This window comes from Capra hircus, chromosome 7 (assembly GCF_001704415.2).
Source record: "Capra hircus breed San Clemente chromosome 7, ASM170441v1, whole genome shotgun sequence".
Lineage (NCBI taxonomy): Eukaryota > Metazoa > Chordata > Mammalia > Artiodactyla > Bovidae > Capra > Capra hircus.
The window spans coordinates 50369053-50394665 of record NC_030814.1 but is presented as its reverse complement, the minus strand read 5'-3'; the positions used below and the strand labels follow the sequence as shown (position 1 = coordinate 50394665).

General features: G+C 39.4%; 1 protein-coding gene across 3 annotated transcripts in view; it reads right to left on the bottom strand.

Annotated features, from left to right (window-relative positions):
• HTR4 (5-hydroxytryptamine receptor 4) overlaps nucleotides 1-25613 on the bottom strand; it is a 200332-nt gene that overhangs the window by 155671 nt on the left and 19048 nt on the right. For all 3 annotated transcript variants that reach the window (XM_005683139.3, XM_018050182.1, XM_018050181.1), the window contains exon 2: nucleotides 22518-22590. In XM_005683139.3, the coding sequence (XP_005683196.1) occupies nucleotides 22518-22543 (26 nt within the window). In that variant the 5' untranslated portion in view covers nucleotides 22544-22590. The remainder of the gene's footprint in view (nucleotides 1-22517; nucleotides 22591-25613) is intronic.

Genomic DNA, 25613 nt, shown 5'->3' with positions numbered 1-25613 from the left:
TAGAAAAACAGTCACCACCACCTCCTCACATGTACACCCACTTACCATATATGTACACAACCATACTTATATGTGTCAGAATAATATCCATAAATAGGGAAGGAATATTAGCAGAATCATTAGTTACAGTGAGATTTACATTTCTACTGTTGATGGAAATCTTTTGTTTGAAAGAGAGTCATTAGCACTTGCTGATAAGAGATTCTTTAAAATTCAAAAGAATGTTTGAACTTTGTGTTTTCCATTTCCTAACAAGAAACCAGTTCACTGAGGAGGCAATTCTAGCATAAATCTTCTACCTATCATCCAGAGTTCCAGGGCTGCTCACACATAACTGAGTGTGAAAACCAAGCTTCTGTCTTGTAATGAAAACCTCTAGCGTGATTTACCAACCAGCACAATTGGATCCCACTCTCTTAGTTGTTTTCTCTGGACTTCTGCTCTTCTTGAATCCTAAGAGCCACCTGATTCTTACAGCCTTGTCAATTTCACTGGAACCTGTCTCCTGGCATACCCATTTCTCAGTACCTGCCAACTGCATCAAACTCTTGATCTATATTCTGTTTGGTCCACCATGATGACACAATAATTTAACATAATGATACAATTATTCAAAAATTTGCATAATGATACACTAAAGGATTTCTTTCACAAAGGAACCTCAAAGAACTCTGACCATTGAGCTTAGTCTCCTCTAAGTAAGGATTTGGGCCCATATGTTGAACATCTGCATTTTTAGGTGGTCCAGCACTCATCTTCTCTTCATTTGGTAACAGAATTTCATTTTCCTCGGAGGAAGCATCTTGCTCCTACTCTGGTCCATGTGCTTTGGGTAGGACTGATCCTGATCTCCCCACTCTCATCTCTGGGGACAGACCAGAATCTAGGACTAGCCAACTGCCATATTCCTCTAGAAATTCAATAGAAATACAGTACAAGCCACAGTGGTTAAGAGATGGCAACATGGATGCAAGGGCTTCTCCCTGGTAGCTCAGTGGTATAGAATCCGCCTGCCAATGCAGGAGACACAGGTTCGGTCCCTGCGTTGGGAAGATCCCCTGGATAAGGAAATGGCAATCCACTCCAGTATTCTTGCCTGGAAAATTCCATGACAGGAGGGCCTGGTAGGCTACAGTCCATGGGGTCGCAAAAGAGATGGACACAACTTAGTGACTAAAACAATACAACAGCACATGGGTGCAAACTGGTCCAAGGGACTTAACTGTGGGATTCTGTTAGGAAGGAATCCCTTTGTTTTATCCATATTAGAATCTAGTAGGATGTAAGTCTAAACGTCAAGGCAGTGCTACATTTAAAGGCCCTGCTTTAGCAGGATGGTAGATCAGAGAGATCAATTTTAAGGATCTTGTTTAAGGCCCTGTCCAGTAAGCTGCACTCCTGAACTTCTCAGCTTGGGGAGCTAATAAATTCTCATTGCTGCTGAAGTAACTTTGAATTGGCCTGAAACTGCAAGAATTCTAATAGCACTCTTCAAATATTTAGCCACTACATGGATAATCTATATTTTTCCTGTATTTTAAAAGCAACTTCTCATTAAGTCTCTCCTGTTGATGTAAGCTCATCCTGAATTTCCTTTTTATTTTATCCTTTCCAATAAATCATCTGTAGAGTACACTATCTTTATTAGAACCTGCCATGGAGATCTGGTTCATTTATAACAAAGAGAATTCAAAGGTCACTTCAATATTTCATGCTGAGTTACCGACAGTGCTTGACATCAAGTCATCCTTACTCTTCATTTGGATTATATCCCAGCTCTGGGCTCTTGGCTTCAGTATAGCGACTGAGACCCAGCTGCCAATTTACATTCCAGCTTTGCTGGTATCCAAATGCACCCCTATGTTTCTGACAGCCTCTTGCAATAACCTCCCCCAAAACTCAGTCACTTCACCATCAGAGGTCTCCCTCACCAGTCTTCCCCCCAGTCCCTAGTACATCTTGTGAAACCTCCCTAAGGACAATGATCTATCTATATGATTTTAAATGGTTGAATTCCAGATTCCGCACTGCTGGGTATGAATATTACCATTTGCCGGATCTGCCTGATGCCAGTTGCTTGTTAAAACATCATTTTATGGACTGACCTTTCCATCATGCACCTGTTATGTTTCTCCATAAACAAATCTATCCTGATGGATAATTTGTCTTTAGTTATCAGCTATTTCTCATCAAACTTCAGTTAACCTTTCCACACGTCCCAGCCTAGGACAAATACCTAGATTTTACATCATGCCTCTAGTTATATATTATAACATCACTGTTATCATGCTGATATGATACTCTTGTGTGCACTTACTGCCCAATGTATAGTTTAAAAATAATCTGGGTCTGAGAACGAAAACATCTGAGTTTTAATCTTGGTTCTGTCATACACCAGTGGCATGACTTTAAGCACTAAAAATATCTTTCATAACCTCTCAAATTTTTATTTCTTTTATCTGTAAGTTAGGTTAATAATAGTTGCCCTATTTTGCTGGATGCTGTGAGAATTAGATAACAATGGATGTGAAACCACAATGTAAACTCTGAAATACCATGTAAATAAACTGTAAATATGAGGTCCTATCATTAGCCAGAATCACTATCTCATGTTGCTTTTCAACTACAAATAGCCACAGATACTGTGGATAGTTGGTGAATACTTGTCAATTTACAAATATGTATGTATTTCTGAAAATCCATTTGTAAAACAAAAGGGAAAGGTTTGCCAATGACCTAAGAGGGGTTAGGGGAGATAAAAACATTGCGAAAAGAAGAAGAGGTAGACAGCGATGGGTTGTGAAGGAGAGTAGAAGTCCTAGTCAGAGTGGAAAGGCAAGAGGAAGACAAAACTAGAGGAGACAGAGCCAGAGGGATGCAAGATGACATGCCAGTAACACAATATAGAAGAGGAAGCGGAGGCGAGGAAGACAGCAGGGAACGGGAAAGGCGACAGAAGAGAAAAGGTATCAGCTACTCCTAAACTAGAGTCATCTGCTTGGGAAATCCAGGGACTGAGTGGAAAAGGGCTCCTGGCTCCCCAGTGGCTTTCAACTGTCTGCCTGACTTTGTCTTAAGGAAAGCCATCCAGTCCAGTGAACTTGTCCCTGTGAGGCAGAGGCAGACAATGTTTGCTCTGTGGGAAGAGATGGAGACAGCAACTGGGCAAACAAAGAAGTAGGAGGTTGAACTACGGCACAGAAAATGAGAGAAAGAGTAAAGGGCCAGAGGCCACATACTTAACAGTCTATAAAATGAAACCTATTGCCAGACTTGACTATCAAAATATTGTGCAATTTGACACAGTCTCACCATGGTTACCTTTCTTCACTGAGATACAAAACAATCTGGATTGAATGGATGATTAAGTCTAATTTAGCCAATTACCTGGACATACTTGAAAAGAGGATTAGAATTTTCAAGCAGAAGCAGGTGTCCACTTTCCAGGACACCACAGTGGGAATTCTGATATATGGGAGAAACTTCAACTCTCTTAAGGTCCCTGAAGGACCGTAATTATGCTAACATTCCAGGTCCTCAGGAGCTCAGTCTCCTCTGAGTATGGAAAAAGAAAAACAGAATTAATGCATCTAACAAACTTCTTATTAGAGGTGAGGAAGAATTCTAGAGAATGAGGCAGTCGTAGAGAAACAGAATGCCTATTGACAAGGACCTAACTTCCTCTGATCACAGAGCACACAGGGTCCTCTCTCTGGGATGACACAGCCTTTCCCAGAGCTGCCCATCTGTATTGTTCCCCAGTGACACAAGGCACTGTCCAAAAAGCACTTAGCATAGTATTCAAAACAAAGAAAGTATTAGAAACTCAAAGCTGTGGTAGTACAAACAGTAGAAATAATAGAATTACAAGTAATAGTTGAAGTAGTAGTACAAGCTGTAGAAGTAAATGAGAAATGGTGGTCTTAGGACTTGATGTAATAGTTAAGTTGCTTAGTCGTGTCCGACTCTTTGCAACCCCATGAACTGTAGCCCATCAGGCTCCTCCATCCATGGGATTCTCCAGGCAAGAATACTGGAGTGGGTTGCCATTTACTGGCTTAGTATGTTTCAATGTTACTGTCTATAAAATGCAGATGATAAGAGCACCCCTTTCATAGAACTATTATATGGAATGAATGAAAAAGAACTTATAAAGGGTTTAGCATAGCACCTACAATATTTTTAAAATTTTATTTATTTGTACTTTATTTATTTTTGGCTGTGCTGGGTCTTTGCTGCAGTGTGGATTTTCTCTAGTTGTGGTAAGTGGGAACTACTCTCTAGTTGCGGTGGCTTTTCTTGTTGTGGTACTTGGACTGTAGGGCAAGCAGGCTTCAATAGTTGAGGCTTCTGGGCACCAGACCACAAGCTCAATAGCTGTGGTGCCTGGGCTTAGTTCCTCCTCAGCATGTGGGATCTTCTTAGACCAGGGATTGAATCCATGTCTCCTGCATTGGCAGGTGGATTCTTTACTACTGAGCCACCAGGGAAACCCCACACCTACATTATTGAGTGCTTGATACCTGTTAGTGAGACACAGCAGGAATGGTGGTGGTGATGGCAACACTGCAGGAGTCTATCCTAGGTAAAGGGACCATGAGCCCTGTCACTAGAGGGCCCATGCCATGAAATCTGTAAAGAGCCTCACCAGCGAGGCCTTTCCAGCTTCAAATAGGAACTGGTATTCTTTCCATCCTCTTATCTCCTCTCTAAATCTCATAGCTTCAGAATCCATAACTGCAAGTGAAATTCACTGTTTGGGGGGTAGGAGGGTAGAGATTGTTAATATCTACTGGGTGCAAACCTGTCTAAGATAGGCCTTCAGTGATGATGAGATCTTGCCTAAAGCATTGTAAGGTGAAACATAAAGACTTTCTCAATTTCAGCTAAATTTTTACCTCCAACACAATAATACGCTAGACAGTGTACTGCTGCTGCTGCTGCTGCTGCTAATTCGCTTCAGTCGTGTCCGACTTTGTGCGACTCCATAGATGGAAGCCCACCAGGCTTCCCTGTTCCTGGGATTCTCCAGGCAAGAACACTGGAGTGGGTTGCCATTTCCTTCTCCAATGCATGAAACTGAAAAGTGAAAGTGAAGTCGCTCAGTTGTGTCCGACTTTTGGCGACCCCATGGACTGCAGCCTACCAGGCTCCTCCGTCCATGGGGTTTTCCAGGCAAGAGTACTGGAGTGGGGTGCCATTGCCTTCTCCAGACAGTGTACTAAATGCTGGCTATATGAAATCCAGGCTTCCCAGGTGGTTCAGTGGTAAAGAATTCACCTGCCAAAGCAGGAGACACAGGTTTGAGCCCTGGGTCAGGAAGATCCCTTGGTAAAGGAAATAGCAACCCATCCCATATTCTTGCTTGGAGAAATCCCATGGACAGAAGAGCCTGGCATGCTACAGTCCATGGAGTGGCAAAAGAGTCAGACACGACTTAGCAACTAAAGAACAACAAAAACAACATGAAATCCAGCAAAGGAGGCAGGCCTATTAAACAAATAACTACAATCAACTCCAACAATGAAAAACATTTGATAACAGCAATTCATATACAGAGCTCTGGGAGCATAGAGGGCAGGGTGGGAAGGCTTGTGGGTCTGTAGAAGATGAGTTTCAATTTGAAGTGCGAATAGGAAGTTCACAAAAGACAGGGGATAGGCATGATCAAACTTAAGCTATAGAAGATGGCCAGTCTGGGACTGCTAAATGAATTGGAGGTAGGACAGCCACAGTCAAGAAAGGTGTTTGGTGACGATGCCAATCACTTTAGAAAAGAAACAGTGAGGTCTAATGACAGAAATGACAGGAAGGGAAGAAGAGGGTTGCAGAGTCAAGGTTACATAATTCTAAATGAAGTAGTTTTAAAATTAAGCTGGTGTAAAAAGGTTACTAGTTGGTTTTTTTTTTTTCCACAGAGTTAAAACTCATCAGTTCAGCATAATTGGATAGAAGCATGTCACAATTAATCAAATATGAATTACAAATTTTTAAAAAATATGACTAACTGCTTAGGGTTTTTTGACTAGATAAGATACTTTAAATACCTTTCAACTTCCCTGATTTTAATTAGCAGCATCAATGTTCCTGCAAACAATTTAAATAAGGTTCTTTGAAGCAAAATTCTTCTCTGAAGTGGATTGAATCTTTTTCTCTTCTGCTCTTCTTCCCACAAATGTGCTTCCCAGATTCCAAAGTTGATCTTTGCCCACAGCCAGTTCTTCTTTTGCCAGTGTAAAAAGTCACAACCCTGACCTCAGGCTGAACTGTTCTGGGACGCCTATAATGTCTTTCAACAAGCTAGACTAGTTGGCTGGTACTTCTTCCCATCAATTAGGAGTGTCAAACTGGATAGCCATCAACAGCATAATCACAGAAAATAACAAGTTTGTAGTTAAAAACAGAAACCTGCCAAATTTTCCTGATTCTCGGGATTCTTTGGGGGCAACTCAGTTTATTTTGAAAAACTTCTGTCAGTGATACAATGACAAAATTCAGTTCAATTCCACAACAAGCCACCAAAAAAATCCCTTTTAAGGAGGGAATTTTATCCTATCTTCTACTAAAGTGCTACATTCATTGAAATCCTTAATTATAATTGCTTGTATAAAACTCACACCAAACCAATGAACTGTTTATTTTCCAAATACGTGTGCACTTCTTACATCATAACCCTCATGAGTCATTAATTCATTTACCATGAAAAATATTTGACTCAATTCTCACAATCACAGTGACTAGAAATCAAAGTATAAATGAAATAACTTAGTACTTCCAGATGTACAGCAGGTAGCTTGTTACCATAAGCTTTCTGAGTTTAGAAATTCAATAGGGTCATAGTTGTAACTTTTACACACATACTAATTGTGCAAAACTTCTTTATTACTTGTAAGTTAAAGTATGAAATAATTCCTGAAGCCTCAAGAAAGAAGTTGTTTCATATATAGGCAGTCTCTCTAGAGAGCTACATTCATCTTTCCCATGTCTAGATCATTGAAGCTTTGGGGGTCAATATCTACTCCGTTCAATCCATCATGCATCATATGGGACCAGAATCTTTCCCCAAACATTTCCCCTCTGAGCTCCACACTAATTTAGCCAACTTTCTACTAGTTGTTTATCACCAGAATGTCTCACAGTTTCTTCCATCTCTACCAGCTCCAAACTATACTCGATTTCTCCACACACCCTACTCCTCCATGTCACCTTCAAAATGTCTTCCTCTTCTTGCTCATTCAATTTTCTACTGGAAATTCTACTTCTTAACTTCCTCTAGAATCTGTGTCTTCTTCCTCTATCCCTGTTCCCTCAGTCTTAGTTCTGGTCCGCATCCACTGTTCTCTGGACAAGTCTCTGGAGTCCCTGAGCCCCTAGCTCCTGTCATCCACTGTGATTCAGCCTGCACTCAGAGTCATCCCCCCACAATACCTGACATGACTTTTCCCTCTTCTGTGCACACTGATCACATTTCTGGACCTTCCATATACGGTTTTCTTCATTTACTATTACCAATATTTTTCAAATACTGAGAAGTAGTGGGTTTGTGTTTTTTTTTCATATTTAAAAAGCAACTTAGGAGTTGTATTGGTTCCTGGACAGTGGATCGGGTCCATGGCAACAGAATGGGAAAGACTAAAGATCTCTTTTAAAAAACTGGAGATACCTGGGGAACATTTCATACAAAGATAGGCACAATAAAGGACAAAAATGGCAAGGACCTAACAGAAGCAGAAGAGATCAAGAAAAGGTGGCAAGAAAACACAGAAGAACTGTATACAAAAAAGCTCTTAATGACCCAGTTAACCATGATGATGTGGTCTGGAGCATAAAGTCAAGTGAGTGACCACATCATCATGGTTAACTGGGTCATTAAGATCAGTTTTCATTTCAATCCCAAAGAAAGGCAAGGTCAAAAAATGTTCAAATTAGTGTATAATTGCACTCATTTCACACTCCAGCAAGATTATGCTCAAAATTCTTTAAGCTAGGCCTCAGCAGTACATGAACAAAGAACTTTCAGATGCTCAAGCTGGATTTAGAAAAGGCAGAGAAACCAGAAATCAAATTGCCAACATATGCTGGATCATAGAAAAAGCAAGGGAATTCAAAAAAAATCTACATATGCTTCATTGACTATGCTAAAGCCTTTGACTGTATGGATCACAACAAACTGTGGCATATTCTTAAAGAGATGGGAATACTGACCACCTTACCTGCCTCCTGAGAAACCTGTAAGCACGACAAGAAGCAACAGATAGAACTGGACATGGAACAACAGACTGGTTTAAAATTGGGAAAGGAGAGAGTCTAGGCTGTATACTATCACCCTGCTTATTTAACTTATATGCAGAGTATATCATGTAAAATGCTGGGCTGGATGAATCACAAGCTGGAATCAAGATTGCTGGGAGAAGTATCAACAACCTCAGATATGCAGATGATAACACTTTAATGGCAGAAAGTAAAGAAGAAATAAAGAGCCTCTTGATGAAGGTGAAAGAAGAGTGAAAAAGCTGGCTTAAAACTCAGCATTCAAAAAACTAAGATCATGGCATCCAGTCCCTCATTTTATGGCAAATAGATGGGGAAAATATGGACAGTGTCAAATTTCATTTTCTTGGGCTCCCAAATCACTGTGGACAGTGACTGAAGCCACAAAATTAAAAGACAATTGTTCCTTGGAAGAATAGCTATGACAAACATAGATAGTGTATTAAAAAGCAGAGACATCACTTTGCTGAGAAAAGTCCATATAATCAGTTATGGTTTTTCCAGTAGTCATGTATGGATGTGAGAGTTGGACTATAAAGAGGCTGAACACCAAAGAATCAATGCTTTCAAACTGTGGTGCTAGGGAAAACTCTTGACCATCCCTTGGACAGTAAGGAGATCAAACCAGTCAACACTAAAGGAAATTAATCCTGAATATTCATTGGAATACTCTGTGAAATAAAGAATAAAATAAAATGAATAAAATAATATTCTATAAATAAAATAATAGATAAATAAAATAATATTCTGTGGAAAATTCTGAAAGAGATGGGAATACCAGACCACCTGACCTGCCTCTTGAGAAACCTATATGCAGGTCAGGAAGCAACAGTGAGAACTGGATATGGAACAACAGACTGGTTCCAAATAGGAAAAAAAGTATGTCAAGGCTGTATATTGTCACCCTGCTTATGTAACTTCTATGCAGAGTACATCATGAGAAACACTGGGCTGGAGGAAGCACAAGCTGGAATTAAGATTGCCGGGAGAAATATCAATCACCTCAGATATGTAGATGACACCACCCTCATGACAGAAAGTGAGAGGAACTAAAGAGCCTCTTGATGAAAGTGAAAGAGGAGAGTGAAAAAGTTGGCTTAAAGCTCAACATTCAGAAATTGAGGATCATGGCATCTGGTCCCATCACTTCATGGGAAATAGATGGGGAAACAGTGGAAACAGTGGCCGACTCTATTTTGGGGGGCTCCAAAATCACTGCAGATGGTGATTGCAGCCATGAAATTAAAAGACGCTTACTCCTTGGAAGGAAAGTTATGCCCAACCTAGACAGCATATTGAAAAGCAGAGACATTACTTTGTCAACAAAGGTCTGTCTAGTCAAGGCTATGGTTTTTCCAGTAGTCATATATGGATGTGAGAGTTGGACTATAAAGAAAGCTGAGCACCGAAGAATTGATGCTTTTGAACTGTGGTGTTGGAGAAGACTCTTGAGAGTCCCTGGACTGCAAGGAGATCCAACCAGTCCATCCTAAAACAGATCAGTCCTGGATGTTCATTGGAAGGACTGATGTTGAAGCTGAAACTCCAATACTTTGGCCACCTGATGCAAAGAGCTGACTCACTGGTGAAAAGACCCTGACGCTGGGAAAGATTGAGGGCAGGAGGAGAAAGGGATGACAGAAGATGAGATGGTTGGATGGTATCACCAATTCAACGGACATGAGTTTGGGTAAACTCTGGTAGTTGGTGATGGACAGGGAGGCCTGGCATCCTGTGGTTCATGGGGTCGCAAAGAGTTGAACACGACTGAGCGACTGAACTGAACTGAATTCACTGGAAGGATTGATGCTAAAGCTGAAGCTCCAATAGTTTAGACACCTGATGCGAAGAGCCGACTCATTGAAAAGACACCTATGCTGGGAAAGATTGAAGGCAGGAAGAGAAGGGGACGACAGAAGATGAGATGGTTGGATGGCATCACTGACTCAATGGACATAAGTTTGAGCAAACTCAGGGATATAGTGATGGACAGAGAAGCCTGGTGTGCTGCAGTTCATGGTGTTGCAAAGAGTTGGACACAACTTAGCGACTGACCACCACCAACAAAGGAGTGGTATATTATCTACATATACACTTTTTCTAGAACTCAACTTTGAGGGTTTGGATTGCAATAATTATACATAATGAACAATGGTGACATTTGAGATATGGTGAGGCTAAAAAAGCCAGTTACACTGTAGACAGTGGGACCTTACAATAAATATGCATCTATATCTGTTAAGCAAAATACATGGTAGTACTGAACATGCAAGGATGAGTACTTTTTATAATACTTTTTTCAAGCACTGAAATTAATAAAGCCATTATAAGTTCAGGAGCAAGTGAGTGGGCAGAGGAAAATGGGGAAAAAGAAAGATTATTCTTACAGTTCTTTAGAAATGCAAATAAGAACATTGCCTGCACATCATTACCTGACTGATAAAATGGTAATCACTTAACAGATATTCAGTTAGAAAGCTGTTTCAATTCCTTAATTGAAAAAGTTCTTTAATTCAACACAACCCTATTTGCTAGCTGATAATAAAAAAAATTTCCAGGGAGAAAAATAGAAGGTACTAAACATCATAATATGGTCTATAAAATTTTAAATGGTTCTTACCCCACTTTCAAATTTAATTAATAAAATAAAAAGCCTTTGAGGGTGTGGTAGGCAGATCGAACTCACTGACCAACTGAATGCTATGGCCAGGGAGGGGGTAACATAATGGCTGTTCGCAGATAATATAATTCATTGTTACTCTGGTAAACTGGAGAGTGCCCAGGCTCCCCACAGGCGCTTAAGTCAATTTTTAAAAACTGAGACACGCCGAACAAATGTATGTGCCAGGCCTTTAGTTTGGAAACCCAAGTCTTAAAATGAACAGAACAGATACTCTACAACACAGAAATCTCAGCACAGCAAACTGTGAAGCTTAGACTCTGACATCAAGCAAACCTCAGTGAAAACACTGGCTTCACCTCTTATAGAAATGTGGCTCCCAATCAGAGAGGAAAGAAGTCTAAAACTCTACTTTCCTTACTTCCTTACTAGCTAGCTTCTGCTTATGTTCTCTAAATAAGAGGTCGAGAATGGAAACTGGACTTTGAGAGGAAAAAAGAAACATTTCTCTCCAGTACCTGGAAGTGCCATCAGCAGTGAGAGCAGTAGTAAATGAGTCTGTAAGCAACAAATGTGATGACAGCAGGACTTGAAGCAGTTCCCTGAAGGTTCATGACCTCTGGTTAACACCCCCTTCTTCCTGTCCTTTCAGGGAGCTTTGTGACCAACACCCTGCATTAAACCTACCTTTGTTTGAAATTTATTAAACAGCCTCTATTTTCCCAACAGGACACTGATACACATAGAAACAGAAAGAAAAAAGTCAGAGGTGCTTTCCTCTAAACGAAAAATCATCAGTTACGGGATGCATTGCATATAATGGACAGATGGCTTTATTGAACAGAGCACAAGACTGAGTCAACAAGACATAGGACTGAATCTTAGATCCTCCAATTCCCAAACAGGAATGGATCCATGTTCATGGAAGATGCAGAGTAAAGAGAAAACAGTGCTGAATAGGGTAGAGAAGAGTATCCCAATTATGCCAGTTGAGAGACCCAGCACTGAAGGTTTTCTATCACCTTTCGGAGAGCCTCAGTTTTCTCAGCAGAGAATGGGCACAATCAAGGACAAACAGTCAAAAAATTGAACAAGTGATTAATAAGGTCAGCCAATTAAATGGATACCAAATTAAGCAATCAAGACATTATATAGCAGTTAATCAGCAGTCCTCAGGGGTGATCAGTTCAGTTCAGTTCAGTTCAGCCGCTCAGTCGTGTCCGACTCTTTGCGACCCCATGAATCACAGCACACCAGGCCTCCCTGTCCATCACCATCTCCCAGAGTTCACTCAGACTCATGTCCATCGAGTCCGTGATGCCATCCAGCCATCTCATCCTCGGTTGTCCCCTGCTCCTCCTGCCCCCAATCCCTTCCAGCATCAGAGTCTTTTCCAATGAGTCAACTCTTCTCATGAGGTGGCCAAAGTACTGGAGTTTCAGCTTTAGCATCATTCCTTTCAAAGAAATCCCAGGGTTGATCTCCTTCAGAATGGACTGGTTGGATCTCCTTGGGTGACAAAGCCTATATCTCATGATTATTGTGATCACTAAAGACAACATTCACCATTTGTTTGACGCACGTGTGAAACACTATGTTAAGAGTATTACCTACCTACATTATTTATAATCCTTACAAAAACCCCATTTTCAAGATGCCAAAACTAAAGGATCTGAGAATGAAATTACTAGTTCAAAGTCATATAGCTAGTAAGTAAGAGAGCCAAGACTTGAACCCATGTCGTTTTATTTCCCAAAACCCCACTCTTTCAGCTTCCTGTGATGGTTCCAGTTGACATCATTGTGGTATATGTACTTTGGAAGCTGCATAGCGTGACATCATGTAGACGACTGCTAGCTTCAAGCCACAACCAGCAAATTTCACACATTGCAAGAGACTACTGTTTTAGGACCATAAATGTCATCCTCCCCTTTAAGGTCCCCTGTGACCCCATGAGGAGCAAGGTAAGTTCCAGTTTGTAAGCTTCTGATCTAATCAGAAAACTGACTGAATAATCACCATTGTATCAGTCAAGTTATAACGTTGATATGATTCTCATTTACATTTCTAAAGCAACATAAAAATAACCCCTTTTAAATGGTACCCACTCACTTTCTCCTTATATGCTAATGAATGTCATAATTTCAAAGCCTGAAGAGAGATTTCCTGCAAAACATTTCACTGACTTAAAGTTGCACATGCTCACAGTTGCAATTGCCAGGTTACAAATATGAATTAACTCTGCTTCCAAGTCAATTATATATTGATAAGTCTTCAGGGCTGACAACTTGTACACCTTGATTTTAAACTCTAGGAGTTATTTCAAGGCTTTAGGATATTTAGCATTAAAAATTCTAACTTCATCCTGAGTCTTTAGTGAAATCTAAGTATTGTCACCTGGAGAAGGAAATGGCAACCCATTCCAGTATTCTTGCCTGGGAAATTCTAAGGACAGAGAAGCTTGGCAGGCTATAATCCATGGGTTGCAAAGAGTCAGACACAACTTAGTGACTAAACACATACACACAAGTACTGTCACCAGTACTAATAATCAAACCAGAAATCAACTCCCTTAATTTTTTAACTCAAAATTTATTTTTACTTATCTTGTAAAATTTATTTTTATTTATCTTCTAAAATTTATTTTTATTTATCTTCTAAAATTTATTTTTATTGGAGGATAATTACTTTGCAATGTTGTATTGGTTTCTGCCGTACAACAATGTGAATCAGCCGTAAGTATACATATATCCCCTCCCTCCCACCCTATCTCCTCATCCCACCCCTCTAGGTCATCACAGAGCACCAGCTTGAACTTCCCTGTGTTACACAACACTCTCTAATTTGTAAAATTGTTATTTTTTTCTCTTTGCTAAAATTGGATCATTTCAATTAATTCCTGTAATCACATTGATTTCCAACGAATTTTATTTACTGATTTGAAGTAGTGAACTGCAACTTAGTGCCATGACAGAATTAAGGCAATTGGGTAATTAGAGTTAACCTTTGAATAACTCGGGGGTAAAGGGGTACTGACTCTCTGAGCAGTTGAAAATCTATGTATAACTTATAGTTGGCCCTCCATACCGACAGTTACACATCCATGGATTCAACCAACCTTAAACCATGCAATAATGTAGTATTTACTATTGAAAAAATCTGCACATAAGTAGATTCAATCAGCTCAAATCCATGTTGTTCAAGAGTCAACTATAACTTGAAGCCAAATACTTATCATGTCATGTTTTTTAATTAATGTTGTGACACGTGTACAACAGGTGACTGCATTTACATTGTGTATATATTTTATATTTTTAAGTATTCAGCTTTTGGTATTTATTCAGATTTATTCATGCTCTATATAAAAGCTTGCCATTTTGGTCTTCTGTTCAGTGATGCTAAGTGGCTCCCTGTCACATGGCAAGCCCTACCAAAGAAAGAAGAAAGATTCTCTCTTCGGAAAAACATGCTTCTTGGGTTTTTTCTCCCTCTCTTTCTTCTTCCCTTCATTTCTTAAAGTGGCTTACAAAAATAAACAATATAAGTTGTAGTTAAAAAAAATCAAAACAAACAAGAGGAAGTGGCAAAAAGAGTTGGAAAAATAAAATAAAGGCATGTTAGAGCCACAATAAGTGCCTAGAGATCTTCTATACTTGCTGCTACTGCTAAGTTACTTCAGTCGTGTCCGACTGTGTGACCCCATAGACGGCAGCCCATCAGGCTCCTCCGTCCCTGGGATTCTCCAGGCAAGAACACTGGAGTGGGTTGCCAACTTGCTAATGGTAGTTATAAATGCAGTTCTGACTGCTAGAAACCATAGCAAAAAGGAGGGAAATGCTACCATTTACACGAGTCATCATTCCTGTATGATGCTGTTTTGGTTGCTAATGAGAAACATTACTGAGAAAGTACAACAGTTATTCTTTAGAGGAGAAACAGAGTCTTAAACCAAGGTGTTCTTACTCAGTAGAGGCAGTGCGCCAGCAAGGTATACTGGAGCAGGGAGATGAGTCAAGGCTGGGAAGAGGCCACAGCTGAAAGAACAGCTACCCAAGGGGCCTGGAGAGGAAGAGCGCGGGACAGATTGAGAAAGTAGCACTGAAACGTGTACACTGCCATATGTGAAATTAGATAGCCAGTGCAAATTTGCTGTATAACGCAGAAAGCTTAAATCTGGTGCTCTGTGACAACCTAGAGGTCTGAATGGGGTGGGAGGTAGGAGAGAGGTTCAAGATGGAGAGGACATATGTATACCTATAGCTGATTCATGGTGATGTATGCCAACACAACATTGTAAAGCGATTATCCTCCAATTAAAAATAAATAAAATTTTTAAAATATCCTTGGGTATAACATCTCTCTGGGTCATCCCCATGCACCAGCTCCAAGCATGCTGTATCCTGCATCAGACATAGACTGGCGATTCAATTCTTACATGATAGTATACATATGGGGAGGGAGGTGGGAGGGGGGTTCATGTTTGGGAACGCATGTAAGAATTAAAGATTTTAAAATTTTAAAAATAAATAAATAAATAAATAAATATCCTTGGGTATATAATATATTTGAAGGGAAAACAATAGGAAAATGATTCAAGGTAAGCTTTAAGTATTCTGAACTACAGGACTTTGTCAAAGACAAATTACGGCTGTAGAATAATCTGTACACGATAAACCTCAACAATACAGAATTAAAATGATTAGAAAGAAGCCAAGAGAGGAAGTTAGACAGAAGGTAGAATGGAACCACATATATGAATATGCTACTTTCCAATTAATCTATATTTTGTGCTCAGAAAAGAGTATTTAAAATCAATAAATCAAGTCATAGAGATGAAAGTGTATATTTAAGGATATAAAGGTAAACACTGAGGAAAATAATATATTCAATTAAAATTAGATAATTTTGAAGGGCAGAGGGAAAGGAGGAAGAACCAAATACTGAAAATTTTCATTATCATTCAAATTAAGGAATAAATAAGTAACAAATAAGATGATTGTGTTAGACAATACAATTAAGAGAGCAACCAATAGAATAAAAAATAAAAACCATCACAAAAAATACAAAATCTATTTAAGATAAAAAAAAATTTATTTAAGATAAAAAACCTGAAAAATAAACAAAAAGAATCAAGATTAAAAAATAAATTTTCTCTCCATTCAATGTCTGAGGTCTTTATCTTGAGAAATCTTCAGAGCAAATTTGTGAATATTTGAACTTTTCTGCTCTTACTTAACTGCTGCCTGAACCCTATACTTAGTAGAATCAGAAACTGTTAGAAAAAAAATTCTTGGAAAGCAGAAACTGTTTATGTGCAATAAACAGCAGGAAGAAAAGGATACAGACCTGGGTCACCTTTAGGACTCACACATGAGCTGAGGAGAGACACATGTCAGTGGGAAGAATCTAGCAGTTAAAACAAAAAGCATGGGTTAAAAAGCTTCCAGTCTTTAGAATATAAAAATCTCCAGTTATAGTCAATTACTATCCATGTTGTACAATACATACCTTCTATTTTAGTTGCTAATAAAGGGCTACACAACTTGGTGGGAAAAAGCATGGGTTATGTCTGAAGTCAGGCAGTAACTATTTCGGAGCCACATTAAGCAGCCACAGCAGCTCGGAGGTGAGCACGGGGCTTAGGGACTGCCAGGTTCACCGCCCAAATGCAGGCCAGGGATATCCTCAAGGAGAATCTGCTGAAAAGTCACCAAAGCTACTCTTTCCATTTGCCTTTCTTCAGTTCAGTTCAGTTCAGTTCAGTTGTTCAGTCGTGTCCGACTCTTTGCGACCCCATGAACTGCAGCATGCCAGGCCTCCCTGTCCATCACCAACTCCCAGAGTTCACCCAAACTCATGTCCATCGAGTCAGTGATGCCATCCAGCCATCTCATCCTCTGTCGTCCCCTTCTCCTCCTGCCCCCAATCCCTCCCAGCATCAGAGTCTTTTCCAATGAGTCAACTCTTTGCATGAGGTGGCCAAAGTACTGGAGTTTCAGCTTTAGCATCAGTCCTTCCAAAGAACATCCAGGACTGATCTCCAATGATGTTGTCTTACAGAGCCCCAACAAGAAGCAAAGAGACCAAAAACTGACATCAGGTGTGTGTCAGATTGTCTGGAAAGAGATGGCTGCAAGGTTTGAGACACTGCTTATCAAAGGTTAGGACTCATCAGGAACTTGCCCCTCCAAGCAGGGCCTGATTCACTGTTGGCTTTTCATCCTGAGTCAATCCATCCTACATCAACTGCTCTCTGCAATGAAAGCTCTTAAGGGAAAAATGCTTGTAATGCTTCTCCTGTGTCTAAAATCCAGACCTAGTATTTCTTTCTTCTTCTTTTTTCTGTTGTTCAGTCATCCAGTTGTGTCAGATTTGGCAACCCCATGGACAGCAGCACGCCAGGCCTCCCTGTCTCTCACTATCTCCCAGAGTTTACCCAAGTTCATGTTCATTGCATCAGTGATGCTGTCCAGCCATATCATCCTCTGATGGCCTCTTCTCCTTCTGCTTTCAATCTTTCCCAGCATCAGGGACTTCTCTAATGAGTCATCTGTTCACATCAGATGACCAGAATACTGCAGCTTCAGCTTCAGTCCTTCCAGTGAATATTCAGAGTTGGTCTCCTTTAATATTGACTGATCTCCTTGCTGTCCAAGGGGCTTTCAGGAGTATTCTCCAGCACCACAGTTAGAAGGCATCAATTCTTTGGCGTCTGTCTTCTTTATGGTCCAGCTCTCAGAACTGTACATGACCGCTGGGAAGACCATAACCTTGACTATACGGACCTTTGTCGGCAAACTAATGTCTCTGCTTTTCAGCACACTGTCTAGGTTTGCCATCGCTTTCCTGCCAAAAAGCAATTGTCTTCCGATCTCACGGCTGCAGTCACCATCAGCAGTGATATTGGAATCCAAGAAGAGGAAATCTGTCACTACTTCCAATTTTTCCCCTTCTATTTGCCATGCAGTAATGGGGGAGGATGCCATGATTTTAATTTTTTAAATCTTTAGTCTTAAACTGGCTCTTTCACTCTCCTCCTTCACTCTCATCAAGAGGCTCTTTAGCTCCTCTTAGCTTTCTGCCATTAGAGTGGTATCATCCATATATCTGAGGTTGTTGATGTTTTCTCCTATCTATCTTGATTCCAGCTTGTACCTCATAGTTAGTTGACAGTGAATACAGCTCATTGTATATAGCCCACTACTCAGGTTCTCTTGTCATTTTACTAAGCTCTATTTGGGTAACAGTCTTCTAGCTTGAGATCTTTAAGAACAGGCACTTAGGTTAACTCTTCCTGACACATCATTTAGGTGCTTTAATTATATTAAACTAATGAAGGAACCCTTACATATTTTTATTTACCCATGGAGCTATTTACTTATAAATAACAGATAAATCCAACTGCAACAAAACAAATGGAGTTTTACATTAACATATTTTGGCTACCAAGCCTCAATTCCCCCTTCCTAAAAAGCACCAATTTCTTCAGAGGATTTAACTTTCCTCCATTGCATGCCATCTTCCTGAGTGATACCTACCTCCCATTATGAATGCTGGACAACAAATTGTCACATGACTTGGCCTGGTCAATCAGACATCTGATTCTGATTCTTGCACAGCATATATTGATAGAGCAAAGAGTTGGACATTATCCATGATGCAGAAATGTACTGATCACTTCTTCCTATGGTTGGCCATTGTTCCACTTCTTACCTCTACTAGAATTCTCAAAGTTCTTTTTATTCGCAAGCCAAGACCCCCAGCATTTTCACCTTAATTCTTCGAACCTATATATTATAGCTTCCCCAAAATTGCCTTTGAATATATTAGCAAGTTAGTTTCTGATGCTCACAGTCCATAACAGTAGATATACAATAGCAAAGATCAAAATGAAATAAGAAACTCAATTAAATGAAACCAAACAAACCAAAAATCAGATGTTCAGTATGGCCTGACAAAATACTTAAATGCTAGACATTTTTATTTAGCCCTAAGTGTCATCCTAGGACCTCTCTGTTCCTTGATATCTGGGAAAAACTGGATGGAGTCTCTCAATTCTATATCCCATAGTAATCTTTCTCTCAGATTTCTGAAATTTCCCCAGGCATTTATATTCTTCTCCCATCCTGTGCTTTTTAGGGTGTTCATTCTCACAATTCATTCTCTCTTCCAAACTACATTTACCAAAACAGGAATGTCAGCCATCTCACCAACTTACACACACACACACACACACACTCATATAAAATATCTGTAGTATAGTAGGAGGCAATGTGATTTTATTACCTTAAGCAGGTTACTTAACTCCTTTGTACCTTAGTTACCACACGTTGTAAAATGGAAGATTGTTTTAAAAATTAAATGAGACAATACATGTTAAGTTTATAGCTTATGATGACCTCATATATAGTAAATATTCAACACTGATTCCCTAGCCAAGCTAGAAAATTCTGCTATAGAACTCAGTGCTGGGAGAGGTCAGCACACACATCATGAATTTTAAACAAAAAAAATATATATATGCAACCTAACTCCTCTCAACATTTTACAGCCACCACACAACTAGATACTTCACCTTTTGCTAAGCAGAATCCAGACTGTCCTTCTTCTTGGAATTTACTTTTTCCCTACCTCTCCCTCCTCTGGCTACTCATTTTCCTGTCTTCAGAGCAACTTAAAAAATTCCTCTCCTGTGCCAGGAACCCAGGCCCTTTGGCTTTCACTCTATATGGACACTTTACCAAGTGAAGACATTTCCTTACCAAAGTAAGAATTTCTGGTTTCTATTCTTCAAATAACAAAATTTATTCTATCTAGTTATACCTAGAATATGGGCTTTTGGACCCTAGTTGTCCTGATAGTACCCATGTGGATTTTTCCACATTTATTTATTAATGAATAGTTTAAACGTACATAATATTCTTTTCCAGCTTTATTGAGATATAATTGACTTATAGCACTGTATAAGTTTAAGGTATACAGCATATTGAGCTGACTTACATATATCATGAAATGAATACCACAATAAGTTTAGTGAAATCCACCATCGCATATGGGCTTCCCTGTGGCTCAGATGATTAAGAACCCACCTGCGATGTGTGAGACCTGAGTTCAGTCTCTGAGTTGGGAAGATCCCCTGGAGAAGGGAACAGCTACCCGCTCCAGTATTCTGGCCTGGAGAATTTCATGGACTGTGTCCATGGGGTCACAAAGAGCTGGACACAACTGAGTGACTTTCACTTTCACCATCTCATATAGATAAAAATTAAAGAAATAGAAAAAAATACTTTTCTTTGCCATGAAAGTTCTTAGGATTTACTCTCAACAAGAATGAAGGCAGTTAAAAGATGCTCACCCCCAATTACAGGATAAGCTTAACTACAACATGGTAAATATAATTAACACAGTTGTATAAAACTTTTCTTTAAGTAAAACTTACTTTTAAATTTTAAGTAAATGTATTTTAGAAGAAAATTCTATTTCACTACTACCAGTGGCAAAATAGTGTTAAGTTTAAATGTTAGTACCTCAGTCATGTCAGACTTATTGTGACCCCATGGACTGTAGCCCTCCAGGCTCCTCTGTCCATAGACTTTCCTAGGCAAGAATACTGGAGTGAGTAGCCATTCTCTTCTCCAGGGGATCCTCCCAATTCAGGGATGGCAGATTCTTTACTGTCTGAGCCACCATTACTTGCCACTATAAGATTACCTTAAAATACTTACTTTAAAATAAAACAGATGTTCATGTGCCACCTAAAATCATCATGCATGACTAGTGATCCATACATCACAATTTGGTAAATAAATGTCCTTTCATGGACGCCAAGAGTGTGGGCTGGGAAGGAAATGGGTGGAAAGTCTGTTGTATTTGCATATTACTAATACTGTGGGTAGGGAGGGGGAGTGGGTAAGGGTGAGTATATATTGATGGGATCAGTTTAGAAATCAGACAAAGAGGATGGTCCAGAGACAAGATTCTGAGGACTGATACCATCTTGTATCCTGCATTACAGTTCTACAGCACCCAAGAGAAAGGCTAATGTTAATTTAATTGTATTCTGCTATTAGAATTCAAGGCCACTATAAATAAACGTTGAAAAACTAGAAATGTCAGAGATCATGCTATCTGAATTACCCAAAAAGAAGTACATTTTAACCAACTGATCCACTTTAATACAGTGTCTGAAACTTAAAACAATTTGATAAACTTATCACCATTGACATTGCTCACTTTGGCCTTTTAATTAATAAAAGTAAAATGGAAACTCTTTAGATTCCATTATGCTTTCTCTGTTCAAATAATGTCCCAAACTTATAGAGGGAAATTAAACATGTGGCACTAGCCTAAAAATCTGTGCTAAAGTTCTAAGACTCTGCATCAAGTCAGTATGTTAGGTAAATAACAAAACCCATGATGCTTCCATTGGGAGGGTAAAATGCTTTATTGCTGAATATAGAGTCTCTGTGCACACCTAAGTGCACTAGAGCATCACCCTATTTGAAATATAAGTAGCACAATGACTGGCTGATCAATAACTCCTATTAGGTACCCATCAGGTGTCAGGGATTATTCATGAGACATATTCGACCCTTAAGGAACCCCTGGATTAGGGCGACAGTATATCTTTGCAACTCCAGTCACATTACATTAGAGTTTCTGTCAAGATGTTTGACAGCTTCATTTTGTCACAGGGTTCTCCTACATCAAACACAGAGGCACGGTGCTCCTGATCTATACCTGAAATGTGCTTTCCTACAGATCTCAAATGAAAGAAAAACTGCTCCTGTGCTTGCACCGAGTGTATTTTTTGAGGATGTCTTCCAGTTATTGATATCAATGATATCTTCAGCCGCAAATGCCAATTCATAACATTCAAATCTTATTGAATCATTTTTTCACATTATTTGGTTGTACTGAATAAAACGCAGCAAGCCTTTAAGAAAAAAATTTCCCTAGGAGCCATCCTATTATTTGATCTCCAAGAGTTGCAGGAAATTATAGGAAAAGAAAACAAAAATAATTTAGCTTTATGTAACTATACCATGCAACCATTATGTCATACAATAAAATGACCTGGTTGATAAAAGAACTAGCAAACTAGCACTTGTCACAAAAAGCTATTTAAGTATGAATCTAAAGTTTAGATACACACATAAATATTCTTAAGGTATTTTTACCCCCATTTAAATAGATTTTCTTCCTTCCTGTTACAGAGATGAATATTTTCATGCAACAGCATCTCCTGTAACACTAACTGTTAGCATAGGCATCTGGAATCATTTCAGTTCAGTTCAGTCGCTCAGTCGTGTCCAGCTCTTTGTGACCCCATGAATCGCAGCACGCCAGGCCTCCCTGTCCATCACCAACTCCTGGAGTTCACTCAGATTCACGTCCATCGAGTCAGTGATGCCATCTAGCCAGCTATATTATACTTACCCTTTAAGCGTAAATGAAATTTAAAAATTAATAAACAGTACCACATTCATGATTATATTGATATATGAAATGTTGAAGAAAATACACATTTATTAACTTTGTAACTCTACCCAAACAGATTTTTCAGAAGTCTTAGAGTTCAAATAACCACAATTTATAGCATAACATATATAAAAATGCAACATACCTCACATTAGCATCAAGTTCGTCCATTACAGGAAATAGGCATGGGTGAGTTGGATATCAGTGCCCACTGGGTACTATAACGGGGAAATAATAAAAAGGGGGTTAGACAAGAAGGCAATGTAGAAAAATAAAAGTCATTAAGGGAAAAACTGCCAAATAATAATTGCTTCCTAACAATTAAGACTTTTGTACAGTATTGGAAAAGTAATAAATAATATTACATTAAAAAGTAATTGGCATTCTGAGATATGGCATAGATGAGCGCTGCATCAAAGAAACTCACAAAGGAGTTTCTTTGCATTTGATTAATCTCCTAGAGATTAGAACATAAAGGCATTTCTTTCTACTCCATGTTTAATCTATTTACTTATTATTTTTTGCTCTTCCCAGAAACATAGCTTATTTATATGATCTGCATTAGGACACCAGCTGGCGAAAACTTAGAACACTGTCTAAGATGGTCAGCCATCTTGTTTCCTATGAGAATTTTTCAGGTTGCTATTTAAAAAACCCTTTTTGAGGGTGGATCATCATATCTCTTTGAGACTCTATAATAGTAAACTCTTGAGAACCCTCTTCCTAGGGAAAAAAAAAAATAGGTGTGCATGCACACACATACACCTTTTCTGGGGAGCCCACAATTCCTTGAGGCCTTTCCATGAACCCCAGGCTAAGGACTCACAATCAAAGAGGAGGTCAACTTTCAAACTACTGATAGTTCCTCTAGCACAGACCTTTAGAAGACCTTACACTCTTCAATGGACAGACACTCACTGATCTCCACCAAGCCAGTTCTCTGACCTGGCTGTGTAGTTTTGGTTCACAGAAAAATTCCTGTATTTCTCACCACATTTATTTCAAAACATGGTGAATCAGAGAACACAGGGGCAGAGGTCAGTCTGTTTCTTCTGAGGTTACCCGAAGCAAGACCCCTTTTCTTCTAACGACATCATCTATTCAATACTTCTCAATAAACAGAAAGGATGGGAAGAGATGATTTCTGGGTTTACTTCTAGCTCTGATATTCTATAATTCCATCTGCTGGCTTTCTAGTAAAATTTTACAGGGAAGAAACTGTAAATCTGTTTATGTACATAACAGAACCATGAAACTCAGCCTGAGCCCTGGGATTCCTTGGTCAGCATGAACCAAACATATATGCCTGGCAGCCAGGAAAAAACTGGGAGGCCACCAGAGCTGGAAAGGACATGGATTTCTGTGTGTTCTGTGTGTGTTTGTATTCTTTGAAACCTGTAAGATTAACGTGTGCATCCATGTGCATTTGTGCATCTGTGACAGGTGTGAGGAAGGCTGAGCCTACAGGGCTCAATACCCTCCTCTGACCTCAAGCAAAACACCTCTGTCTACCTCTATCTCCTTTACATTCTGAATCTGGAATAGAATAATCTTTTATTTGAAATACATAAGTACAAAGCCCTAACTACTGAAGTGGTGGGATTCCATCCTTTCTACAAGTCTATCTAGAATCATCCCTGAAGTGAAATGATGCATGTGCATATCTCTTTTTTTTCTAGGCAAATCATCAAGGGTTTACTAGATTGCCAAAGGGATATGATTACCCACTTCAAAGAAAGAAAGAAAGTGAAGTCGCTCAGTCGTGTCCAGCTCTTTGCGATCCCATGGACTATAAGCCATCAGGCTCCTCCGTCCGTGGGCTTCTCCAGGCAACAATACTGGAGTGGATTGCCATTTCCTTCTCCAGGGGATCTTCCCAACCCAGGGATTTAATCCAGGTCTCCCACATTGCACGCAGCTGCTTTTATCATCTGAGCCACCAGGGATAAGCCACCCACTTCAAAAAGAGCTTAAAAAACTGAAAATACTCATATTATTTTAATCATAATAATACAGTAACCTATTTATAGTAGTTAGTCCTAATGCAGATCATATAAATAACTTATGTCTTTGAAGATCAAAATATAACAGTTTACCATTCATCCGCATGTCTTAAAATACAGTCTATTTGCTAAAGATTCTCAAAGTTACAGCTTCATCCTAGGCTCTTCCCAAACTCGTATCACCTACCTGACATCTCAACTTGGATGATTAAAAAAGCATTTCAAACTAATTTCCCACTCCAGCACAATAACTTGCTCCTCCCCTAGCATCCTCTATCACAGTAAATGACTCCACCATTTATCCAGTTACACTTTTTTTTTCACACCCTACAATCAAACTATTAGCAAACTCCCTCCTATACTTTGAAAATGATTCCTCAATCTGACTTTTTCTCTCATTACCTCTAAAACCACACCTGGTCCAAGCCACCATCTCCTTTTCCACCTGGTGTCCTAACCACTCTCCTAACTTTCGTAACTGGTCTCCTGCTGGCTCCACCATCATCTCTTCTCCCCACAGTAGCATTTTTGAAATGGAAGTCAGATCATTTCTTGCCTATATAAAATACTAGTGGCTTTCTGTCACACTTAGAATAAAGTTTAAACCCCTTATCACTTTGGATTTTGCTTAATAGGTAAAATTCAAACTGATCACACGGGTCACAACTTTGTCTAACTCAATGAAACCATGAACCATACAGATAGGGCCACTCAAGATGGATGGATCATGGTGGCGAGTTCTGGTAAAATGTGGTCCACTGGAAAAGAGAATGGCAAACCACTTCAGCATTCTTGCCTTGAGAACCCCATGAACAGTATGAAAAGGCAAAAAGATATGACACTGAAAGATGAACTCCCCAGGTCGGTAGGTGCCCAATATGCTACTGGAGAACAATGGAGAAAAACTCCAGAAGGAATGAAGAGGCTGAGCCAAAGCGGAAATAACTCCCAGTGGTGGATGTGTCTGGTGGTAAAAGTAATGTCTGATGCTGTAAAGAACAATATTGCATAGGAACCTGAAATGTTAGCTCCATAAAACAAGGTAAATTGGAAGTGGTCAAACAGGAAATGGTAAGAATAAACATTGACATTTTAGGTATCTGTGAACTAAAATGGACTGGAATGGGCAAATTTAATTCAGATGACCATTATATCTACTACTGTGGGAAAGAATCCCTTAGAAGAAATGGAGAAGCCCTCATAGTCAACAAAAGAGTCCAAGAAATGCAATACTTGGG